Source organism: Elephantulus edwardii, unplaced genomic scaffold (genome assembly GCF_000299155.1).
Source record: "Elephantulus edwardii isolate Elephantulus edwardi_28Jun2011 unplaced genomic scaffold, EleEdw1.0 scaffold00219, whole genome shotgun sequence".
NCBI classification, from domain to species: domain Eukaryota; kingdom Metazoa; phylum Chordata; class Mammalia; order Macroscelidea; family Macroscelididae; genus Elephantulus; species Elephantulus edwardii.
In genome coordinates this window covers 218,771-230,669 of record NW_006399969.1, presented here as the reverse complement: position 1 = coordinate 230,669, position 11,899 = coordinate 218,771, and the positions used below count along the sequence as shown (strand labels likewise).

The 11,899-nt window shown below is 39.8% G+C and overlaps 1 protein-coding gene across 1 annotated transcript in view; it reads left to right on the top strand.

The window, feature by feature from the left end:
* The window catches only part of LOC102861819 (desumoylating isopeptidase 2-like), a 75,794-nt gene that overhangs the window by 56,949 nt on the left and 6,946 nt on the right, over window positions 1-11,899 (top strand). The window contains exons 3-4 of the mRNA XM_006898063.1: window positions 3,138-3,231; window positions 4,611-4,752. Of these exons, the coding sequence (XP_006898125.1) occupies window positions 3,138-3,231; window positions 4,611-4,752 (236 nt within the window). The remainder of the gene's footprint in view (window positions 1-3,137; window positions 3,232-4,610; window positions 4,753-11,899) is intronic.

Genomic DNA, 11,899 nt, shown 5'->3' with positions numbered 1-11,899 from the left:
TGTGAAGGGTTTGCTTTTCTTAACTCCAGCTCTGTATTCTCTTTGTCACTGTAGAGAAATCCAACTGATTTTTGTATGTTGATCTTGTATCCTGCTACCATGCTGAATTGGTCAACTATGTCCAACATTTTTCTTGCTGAGTCTGTAGGGTTTTCTAAGTATACTATCATGTCATCTGCATAGAGGGATAATTTTACTTCCTCTTTGCCAATTTGTATATCTCTAATGTCTTTCTCTTTCTTATTGATAGCTGGGTTTTCAACAGTTTACTTCTCTGTAGTTCTCACCCTTGGTGCAAACAGATCTAGTCCTGATGAAGTTGTAGCCAGCCATAGCCTGTATGGGGCTGATTTCACTGGAGTGATGATGTTAGCTTCAATCAGAAGCACACTTTAACAGAGCTCCCTCTGTTGCCTCAGCTGTTAGTGTTTGGTGTTAGGTGCCATCAAGTTGATGCTGGCTCAGCCTGTCGCCCTCTGCCATCCTCACAGTTGCTACTGCATTGGAACCTTTGGTTGCAGCCATGGTGCCCTCCATCTTAATGAGGACATTCCATTTTGCTGGCCCTATGGCATGTTGTCCTTCTCCAGGGACTGGATCCCTCTTGATAACATACTCAAAGTACATGAGACCAAGTCTTGCCATCCTCTCTTTTTGGAGCATGTGGCTATACTTCTGAAAGGCAGATATGTATGTTCTTCTCCCAGTCTATGTCAGTGTTCTTTACCTCATTCACTCACTTCATTCCCTGCCATCATGAGTTGGTACTCACAGCTGACCCTTCACTGAGTTTCTGAGACTGTAAGTCACATGGGAAGAGATTAGTTACCTTTCTTCTTCTGGCGCACCAATACATTCTGACCACCAGTGAGGCATGGCCTTAGAGTTAACAGTGTAACTCCCTATGGTTGACACCACCAGAGCACCCCAACTTAGGTGCAAAAGGAGCAGTGGAAACATGGAAGTGGCCAAGTCTGACTTCTGCTCGCTTCATAGAGGAGAACTGTACCCATAATAGTACCATAGTACCAGAATAGCTACAAGGTCAGACAAGCTAGTCCCCATGCTCCTGCACCTATTTTTACTTTTGGATCCAGTGTGGAGGAGGCAGAGAATATCTCACAGTGCAAGTCCAAGTTTAGACCAGCAGTCCCAAGCCAGAGTAATAAGGCACAATTCCTTAATTAATAAAAGTAAAAAAAAAAAGAAAGAAAAAAATTAATAAAAGTCCAGGTTTAGTTCAAGAAGCACAAATGCAAGAAACCAACCCAGAGGTTTCTTCAATCATCCAACAAACTTTATCTCAGCAGTTATGAGTCAGCTTTTCCTTCAGCCATTCAGCAAGCTAAACTTTTAACTATGCCTTTATCTCCAGGGTTGCTCTGATTACACCTTGCCACAGTCTCTTCACCGTCTCTCACCACCGTCATTGTCTTCTCTCACAGTGAGAAAAGTACTCTCTTCTATTAGTCCCACAGTTCTTGATGATTTTCAAGACCATATGTCTTCAGTTAAGTTTGCTAGAGACCATGCCCCTCACCTCCAACATGGGCTAACACAATAGCTAGAAAATCTCATTTTCAAGTGTTCTAACTCCCCACTAGGTTTAATTGTGTCAGTACAGTATCTATAATGTTCCTTTTTAATATCTCACATTAAAAATATCTCATATCTTAGGTTCAGTTCAGTATAATGAATGTGGGCCAAATGCCATTTTATGTCACAGGCTACATCCAGCAGAGCATCCCCACGCAGCAAAATGAAAACATCCGTGGTTGGAGTGTTATAGACGGGATTTTAATCTGGGTTTCCTTTTTTGTTACATAGGGTTTTTGCCTAGTTCTTGTGTTTTTCTTTTTTGTTTGCATTTGTTTATTTTGTGAATTTGAAAGTGGCATCAAGTATAGAACCACACACCATACTGTGAGGTAGCCACAGGCTTGTGACATTTTTCAGATGAAGAAATTGAGGCTCAGTAGTGCAGAAAGCTGCACTGTGCTGCTTATGTTCCCAAGTAAAACGAGGACCACGTAGATATTGCTCAGCATGAGTGCTTCTTGAATAAAAGAATAAATAACTCTGCCTTTTCTTAAAATGAGAAACTTAAAAATGAAAATACTGTCTTTATGTCCAATCCGATTATCTGCAATATTTTATAGAATCCTATAATTCATAGGATCACTGTGAGTTGTAGTCAGCTTGACAACACCTTACATCATCATTAAAAAGAAAAACTATATGTTAAACGCTTTCATTTGAGTAATAAAATTTAAAGACTTTAAAAAAAATTTTTATAGATCCTGAAACTTTTTTAATCTACATAATTTCTGTTTTCTGAGATGCCAGGATCAAAAGTAAATTTAATATCTTTGTCCCTTTTTTTTTTTCATATTTGTATACTGGAACCTTTTAAAAGGGTATAAGCATGTCCTGATACTGCCCTACTTTAATAGCCCAGTGTGAGAGACCAGAATTTTCACTTTTTTTCAGATTTGGAAGCATTCTCCATTTTCCATTTTTGTTCTGAGTGAGAGTTTGTGTCTGAGGAGCCTTGGACATGCTGCTTACAAGTAAATGAGTGCAGACATGCCCTCCGTGCCTGCAGCCCATTGTAGGGTGGTGTGTCTATGTACAGATCGATAATGGGTGATATGGGTGTTCAATTACGCAGGTCACTTCTTTGTGAAGGAGTATAACTGAATTGCATTTTCTGAGTTCAATAATGATTCACCCTTCCTCAAAGATAACCCCTTGAGTATTCATCCCAGAAGCCATGAAAACTCCCACTGCTGTTAGATGATTTTTCCAGTAAAGTAAGAGTGTGAAATTAGATCACTGTAATTCAGAAAGTCTGGGGCAAGTAGACACAGAGACTGCATTCTTTTTGAAGCGCTGGTCACTCTCGTCACAAGTTCAATATTGTAAATACTGCTGTCAGAGTTACCTTTTGAGGGCCTGTTTTTGAGATTCCAGTCTTTTGCTTCAACTGTTTTAGCTAAATGACATATTATGAACACACTTTTGTAAACTGGGAAGTATCTAGGTAATATTAGCCTCATCATTTATTAAAGCAAATTTAGCATTCTGGTGAAATTTTATGTGATACATACTAAAAATCATGAGTTTTCTCTTTTCAGAATTTGCTTATGGTGGCCATCCTTACCCTTTTTCTGGAATATTTGAAATTTCCCCAGGAAATGCTTCTGAACTAGGAGAAACATTTAAATTTAAGTAAGTAGGGAGGATAATTTCTGTTTTGCTCTCTTAGATGCCAAAGGTTGTTTTCAGAGCTAGACAATTCATTCTGTAGTTCAAAATCTAGCAAATTGAAATGCTTCTTTGACATCGTTTGAATTACTAACACTGTATTTTAAACTCAAGTTTCTCTGATTTCTATATTGTGGAAATTAACCATATAAAGGAATTGCCATAATACAGTCTCTTAATTTTATTCAAGAAACATGTAAACAAAAAAAAACAAACCCAAACAACTCAAAACCATGTGAGTTATTCTTTCTACTTGTAAAATGTTTCCCTTTTGTATAACTCAGTTATCAAATTACTTCCCTTGTCTCCCAAAACTTCTGTTTCGGGAGGAAGTAAGGAAAATTTTATTTATTGCCTATTAAAGTAAAAAATCTTTCCTTTCTCAGTGAGAGGCCGTTGTTAATAAATTTGAAGTACATGGTTGATTAGCTAGAGACCACAGTTAAGTCACCACTGTGGATAGACCTACAGTGTATGGGTGTGACCAGAAGAAGCAGGAGCTTTAAGTGTAGAAGATACGACTCAAAATCTAAATGTTAATGCAATGTTTGAATTTAAATTCATGTTTAGCATCTTAGTTTCAAGAAACTTGTGGATCTTTAATAGTTAAAAACTTCCCATGTGAAAAAATGAGCAGGATGAGGTGCAACTTTACCCTGAATTCAATAGCAGGTTTTCTATTTTCAACATTTTTGTTGATAGTTCTTTTAACCTACTATGGATTTGAAAGATTTACAAACTGGAATGATTAATTCCATCCCGAATCCATTCTTTAGGTCTTCCCTTTAGTAAGGCTGGTAGAGAAAAGGATTTTCTAAATCTTTGCAGCTTGAATTCTAAAATGCTAACTAATATCTAACTTAAAGTCCACTTTCTGTTGAGTAATGCCTTTCTGGTAGTTATCTTTGGATTTCGTTCTTTGTTTTTTATGATGTTAAAAAAAATTACTCAATTCATAGAGGCCTCTGCCCTGCAGCAGAGAGGCAGGTACTTAAAAGTATTATGTCTAAGTGAAAATAAAGTCAGCCCTTTGATGACAAGTGTAATTAAGCAGGAATATTTGCGGCATAGATCTAGTTGTTTAATAACATCATTACTAACAAAATAGTATTTATGAACATTTCTATTGCCATAAATAGTATATTTTGAAAAATTAGCTTTTTTTCCCTTCTGGAAAAATAGTATAATTGACATTTTTTTAAAAGCATTTCATTTACTTTCAGTCTTAGAACATTAACCTTGCTTTGTTACATCAGTTATTATATTTTTGGAAACAAGCCAGTCTTTAAATCTGCTTGTAACTGCCTGCCTCACCCATCTGTGTTATTCTTTTCTTTTTTAAGAGAAGCTGTTGTTTTAGGGAGCACCGACTTCCTTGAAGATGATATAGAAAAAATCGTAGAAGAACTGGGAAAAGAATACAAAGGCAATGCGTATCATTTGATGCATAAAAACTGCAATCACTTTTCTTCAGCTTTGTCAGAGGTAAATGCAAATTTATCCTAAAAGTTCCTCACTTGAATGATACTGATCAGTGGCGACTAATAACAAGTATATTTGCTGCCCCATGGTATTCCTTTTTGAGGGTTTCTCCCTCTGATTATTCACACTGTATGTATATACATCTTTATGTATTTACATTTCTTTTTCTTCTGTGAATAACCTTTCCATAGGTAGTTGAAACTTTGGAGTCCACACAGTTGTGCCAGGAGCACATTTACATAGTAGAGGTACAGAGTAAGGGTTTTAGTTTTGTTTGTTTTTATATGTATTTTATGTATATATATTTCTAATCTGAAACACTATTGAAATGTAAGTATTTCAGAGAATTCTAATCTAACAACAAGACTTAACATTTGCTAAATTTTCCTATCCATCCTGATTTTTGTCCCTGTCTCTTACTTTATTAATAACAAGAATCATCACTCTTGAAGTTTTATTCTGCTCACCTTACACCCAGGCATGTATGTGAATCACATGGGAAAACAGAAATCCCCAGTACCCTAGATAGAGCCTTTTCTAATACTTGCAACCCTCTGAGACATTGAATCCTGATGGGAAAAGACCTCCTCAAATTTCTCCCACAGAGCAGCTGCTGGGTTCAGACTTTAAGACTTTCAGTTATTGTTGTTGTTGTTGTTGTTGTTATGTGCCGTTGAGTTGCTTGCAACTCATAGCAACCCTGTGTACAACAGCCCTAAACTCTGCTCTGTCCTGTGCCAGTCACACCGTCTCCATTACACCCATCCCAATTAACCCAGTCACTGAATCAATCCACCTCATAGAGGGCCTTCCCCTCCTGCGCTGTCCCTCCACCTCCCAAGCATGATGTCCCTCTCCAAGGACCGGTCCCTCCTTACAACACGTCCAGAGTATGTTAGACAGAGCCTCAGAATCCTTGCCTCCAAGAAGCGGCCCAGTTTAACCCTTTCCAGGACAAATCTGTTTGTTTTCCTAGCAGTCCATGGTACCCTCAATACTCTTCTCCAGCACCACAACTCAAAGGCGTCAATTCTCCTTCTATCCTCCTTAGTCACTGTCCAACTCTCTAATGCATAACAAGTGATAGCAAAGACCATGGCCTGTATCAGACACACCTTAGTCTCCAGAGAGACACCATTGCTCTTCAGTACTTTGGAGAGGTCCCTAACAGTAGACTTTCCCATAGTAATACGTTTTTTTAATTTCCTGGCTACTGGTGCCAAGAGTGTTGACTGTGGAGCCAAGCAAACTAAAGCTGTGAACAATCTCAATCTCTTTACCATCCATCCTGATGCTGCCAATTAGTCCAATGGTGAGAATCTTTGTCTTCTTGACATTGAGCCTCAATCCATATTGGAGGCTCCAGTCCTTGACCCTCTGCAGCAGGTACTTCAGGTCCTCCTAAGTTTCATCAAGCAGGGTTGTGTCAACTGCATAACGCAGATTGTTGATGAATCTTCCACCAATCCTGACACCACACTTCTCATAGAGCCCAGCCTCCCGGATAATCTATTCTGCATACAGGTTGAAAAGGTATGGAGACAGGACACATCGCTGACATGCGTCCTTCCCAATTTTGAACCATGCAGTGTTCCCTTGCTCTGTTCTGACAACTGCCTCTTGGTCCAAGTATAGGTTTCGCATTAGAACAATCAAGTGCTCTAGGATTCCCATTCTTCTCAGAGTCAGCCACAGTTTGTTATGATCCATACAGTTAAACACCTTTGCATAATCAATGAAACACAGATAGACATTCCTCTGGTATTTCCTGCTTTCAGCTAAGATCCATCTAACATTAGCTACAATATCCCTAGTACCACGACCCCTTCTAAACCCAGCCTGGACTTCTGGCAGTTCTCTGCTGATGTGCTGTTCCAGTTGTTTTTGGATAATCTTCAGCAGAATCTTGCTTGCATGGGAAATCAACAATATTGTTCTATAGTTTCCACACTCAGTTGGGTCACCCTTCTTTGGAATGGGAACAAATATCGATCTCTTCCACTCAGTTGGCCAAGTGGTTGTTCTCCAGATTTTTTGGCACAACTTGGTGAGCACGTCCAGAGCAGCATCTGTTAGCTACAGTATGTCAATTGGTATACCATCTATTCCTGGAGCCTTATTTTTTGCCATTTACTTAAAAGCAGCCTGAACTTCTTCCTTCATCACCATAGGCTCTTACTCATATGTTGTTATTAGTTACTATTTTAGTTATTAGCCCGACATTTAATCCACTGTGTCACCAGGGATAAACCAAATTTAAAGACCCTTAAAAGGCAATGTTACTGTTAGTAGGTACCATCAAGTCAGTTAAGATTCATAACAACCCTATGAACAACTGAACTTTGCCCTATCCTGTGCTGTCTCACTATCCCTGATATACCCAAGCCTATTGCTACAGTGTCAGTGCATCTTGTTGAGAATCTTCCTGTTCTTTGCTGACCCTTCACCTCTCCAAGTGTGATGTCCTTTTCCAAGGACTAGTCCCGTCTGACAACTTGCCCAAAGTGTGTGAGACGAAGTTTTGCCGTCTTTGCCTCTGAGAAGCAAAACTCTAAATTAAATGACACTTAACACAGCTTCTCAGCTTTCTGCCTTCTAACAGATGGTCACAGTGGCAGTCCCAAGGTACCGCCACAAATTGTAAAAAAGTGTAAAGAAGAAAATGAGATGTATGGCAAAGACCTCCTCTGCAGGAATGCTTTTCACACATGGCTTTGTTGTAAAATAACATTACTGACTCTAATTAAATAAAAGCAAAAGAGAGGACCTTGCATGTCAAGGGAACATCTGCAGTCATAAAGCGGAATGGCCACACCAAGGGACAGTGAAGAAGGGTCCAGAGCAAGAACTGAAAGTTACAGAATTCGTCATTGACTGAAAAAACTAACAAGGAAGTGAAAGGTAGGCTCTCAAGAAGTAAAAATTGGGAGACAGTAGATGAGTAATAGAAAAATGAGATTACACAATTGTTAAAGTTCCGGTGCCATTCAGTTGATTAATAGGGTGGTCCCAGGACAATAGGACACATTTTTCTAGTCATCTATAAATCCAGTTACTGCCTCAGCTTTTCTGTTTCTAAGGGGCCATTTTCAAGATTTTCGGTAATGCTGTGCATCAAGAAACTCCTGGCACAGCTGTTGCATCTGTCTGTTGGACCATAAAGGACCAAGACCCCTTTGCGAATAGATTGTCATACACTCTGCCTGCCAGTCCTGAGTGAAGAGGAACATCTCTCTGAAATATGTGTGTGTTTAAAAATGACTGAAAAGACAGCTTTAAAAACCCACTGGAGGGTCAGAGTTGGCTCTGACTCCACAGCAGGGAGTTTTTAAACCTAACCTGGTTTAATCTGGAAGACTGGGTGAAACCCATTACAGAACAAATCTTGTTTGTTCTAAGACCACTATTTTAAAAAACCTAAAGGAACGTTTACACGCAGATAGTATCATTCTTAGGTAGTTAATAAGGCTCAAAAATGTTGTTGTTCCAGTTAATTACCAGTTAATCACATGGGAAGAAATTGCCCATCTTTCTCCTTCTGAGCAGCTGGTTGATACAAACTGTGTGCCGTTGGGATTGCAGTGCAGCTTCTTAGCACTAAGCCGCCTGAGCTGCCTAACTAGATAACCGGTACATATTAGGATCGGTGAAGGGCTAGGCAGTATATAGTAAGGGGACAGTGAGACAGTGTGGAATTATAATTAATGTTCAAAAACAGTGTTTTTGCGTGATTGAATGAAATACCAGTATGTTTTGTAGACCTTCACTCATGTCACACAGGTTTTTTCCCCAGATTTATACAAAAATCAGAGTGTTACCAGTATACATGCATCTACTCCTACAAGGATTGAGAAATTCCCACCAGCCTGTGAGCCAGCTCCAGCCCAACACCTTTTTTACACAAAGTAAAAATGGTTTTTACATTTTCAGATGGTGGTGATTATAGATGGTGCTATTGAGCAACCCATTGAACTGCGGCTCTGGACCGTGCTCTATCCCACACCATCTTTATCATCTTCGATATACTCAAGGCCATTGAGGAGAAGTGAAGAAGACTGTACGGTCATACTTGTGAATTCTAACTCAGTGATCTCAAAAGTTTTCATATTCTCTGTGGTGGCTCTCAGGCTCCACCAAGTTGAGCATTTGCAACAGCGACAGTATGTGCTGCCAAGCCTAGGAGAGTCATCTTCTGTCCTTTTACAGATTTTACTGACTCCCTGGGAGGTCTGGTAGTTTAATGGTAAGGCAATGCTCTTCCAATGCAAAAGTGCATGGTTCAAACCCTTCAACTACTGTGAAGGAGAAAGATGGGCATTCTCCTCCCAAGTAATTTACTGCCTCTGAAAATCACAGAAGGGTCCCTTAGATCCAACAGTAACAACAGTTCCTTAGTAACAACAGGTACAGATTAGTTTGTTTCAGTTCGGAATCACATTGACAATGAGGAGGCCCATTTTCTTACTAAAGGCAATTTCTTGATAAAGCTGGCTTCCTGTTAGTATGATTGGGAGCTTCTATAATGTTATCAAAGATCCCAAAGATCTTATCAATAAACTGCTAACTACCAAATTACAGTGGCCAGTTTGTCAGTCAACCCCTGGCCTTGTAATAACAGCTGATGTTGAGCTTCTTTATCAACTCTTTCTATAGATGTAATCAATCTGATGAGATCTGTGTATATAGTAACTATTTTTATGTGGGGTTTTTTTAAGTGTTTGCAAATTAACTGCATTGATTGTGCAGAATTCTGTCATTTGATTTCCAGCCTCATTTCTGTCACCATATTTTCCAACTACCTTCTTTGTTTGCAATTTTTGCATTCCAGTCACTAGATATTATTAATGCCATCTTATTGTATATTGAATCAATTTCAGACTGCAGGAGTTTGTAGAAATCTTCTGTTTCTTCCGTCTTTGAATTTAGTGGGGTGTGCATATGTTTCAGTAATGTTGTTGATGTTGTTATGCGCCATTGAGTCGCTTGCGACTCATAGCGACCCTATGTACTACTTTCCTTATCTCTGCTCTGTCCTTTGCCATTCTCACTGTCTCTGACACTCCCATCCCGATTATCCCAGTCACTGAATCAATCCACCTCATAGAGGGCCTTCCCCTCCTGCGCTGTCCCTCCACCCTCCCAAGCATGATGTCCTTCTCTAAGGACCGGTCTCTCCTCACAACATGTCCAAAGTATGTTAGACGGAGCCTCAAATCCTTGCCTCCAAGGAGCCACCCGGTTTAACCCTTTCCAGGACAAATCTGTTTTCCTAGCAGTCCATGGTATTCTCAATACTCTTCTCCAGCACCACAGCTCAAAGGCATCAATTCTCCTTCTATCCTCCTTGGTCATTGTCCAACTCTCTGATGCATAACAAGTGATTGGGAAGACCAAAGCCTGTATCAGACGCACCTTAGTCTCCAGAGAGACACCATTGCTCTTCAGTACTTTGGAGAGGTCCCTAACAGCAGACTTTCCCATGGCAATGCGCCTTTTAATTTCCTGGCTGCTGGTGCCAAGACTGTTGACTATGGAGCCAAGCAAACTAAAGCTGTGAACAATCTCAATCTCTTTACCATCCATCCTGATGCTGCCGATTGGTCCAGTGGTGAGAATCTTTGTCTTCTTGACATTGAGCCTCAATCCATATTGGAGGCTGCAGTCCTTGACCCTCTGCAGCAGGTGCTTCAGGTCCTCTTCAGTTTCAGCGAGCAGGGTTGTGTCAGCTGCATAACACAGATTGTTGATAAATCGTCCACCAATCTTGACCCCACATTTCTCCTCATAGAGCCCAGCCTCCCGCATAATCTGTTCTGCATATAGGTTGAAAAGGTACGGAGATAGGATGCATCCCTGCCGTACGCCCTTCCCAGTTTTGAACCATGCAGTGTTCCCTTGCTCTGTTCTGATGACTGCCTCCTGGTCCAAATATAGGTTTCACATTAGCACGATCAAGTGTTCTGGGGTTCCCGTTCTTCTCAGAGTCAGCCACAGTTTGTTATGATCCACACAGTCAAATGCCTTTGCATAGTCAGTGAAACACAGATAGACATTCCTCTGGTATTCCCTGCTTTCAGTAATAATAATAGCAAATATTTTAATGTCTGTGGATACTATTCTAGCAGTGATAGCATTATACTTGAGGATGTTGTTGTTGTTATGTGCCATCTAGTTACCTGCGACTCATAGCGACCCTATGTATAACAGCCCTAAAACCTGCTCTGTCTTGTGCCAATCTCACTGTCTCTAACACATTTTTAAATAATGTGACATCATTTGTTTTTATTATTCATTCTGCTAATTTTAGTAGCAGATTAGTTACAAGAACTCTCAAGTTAGTATAGTCCCAAATGCTTAACCTACTTTATAAGTTTATGATTATTGGTTGAGTTCCCCAGCTCCTATATGGTTTGATGGTTTGCTGGAACGTCCTCCAGAGTCTCAGACCTATCAGGGGAATGATTGTAGGTATGCAGGCCAGTTTTGCATAAACTGGTGAGTGGTGAGCCTGGCTGGATGCAGTTAGATGCTTAACCCATAGACTTGGGCTAAATCAGGAAGTCACTCTACTTCTTCTGTGGTGATGTCTTCACACATATTCACGGTGTGGAAAGTACTTTCTTATGTTGGTCCCACCGCTGTTGATGATTTGCAAGACCATGTGTCTATAGTTAAGATAGCTGAAGATCATTTTCCCAGTGGAGGCTACAAATAGAAAAGCCAATTTTTAAAGTAATTTATTGACACCACACCATTTCTCTTCAATTTACCATTCCTGCATAATAGAGCATATGATTGTCTGATTCAGAATCTATACCAGTTCAGTTTAGTTCCTTAATGCCAAGGACATTATCATTGTTGAGGGATTCCATTTATTTTTTTTACAACTTTCAGTTTTTAAAACTTTCAGTTTTCCTAAAACAAGTCCATAAGAACCAAAATACAACCCTAAGTCTATCTCAACCATCTTAAGAATAGATTTGATGACTAAAGATCAGGTGAATTAGGGATGAAATCAAGAAAATAATCTGTGAAGAAATCGAAAAGTCATTACAATGGTACACCCACTCCAGAAGGCAATTTGGCACTTCAAAAAGCTGAAGATAGAAATTCCATATGACCCAGCCATTCCACTGCTTGGAATATACCC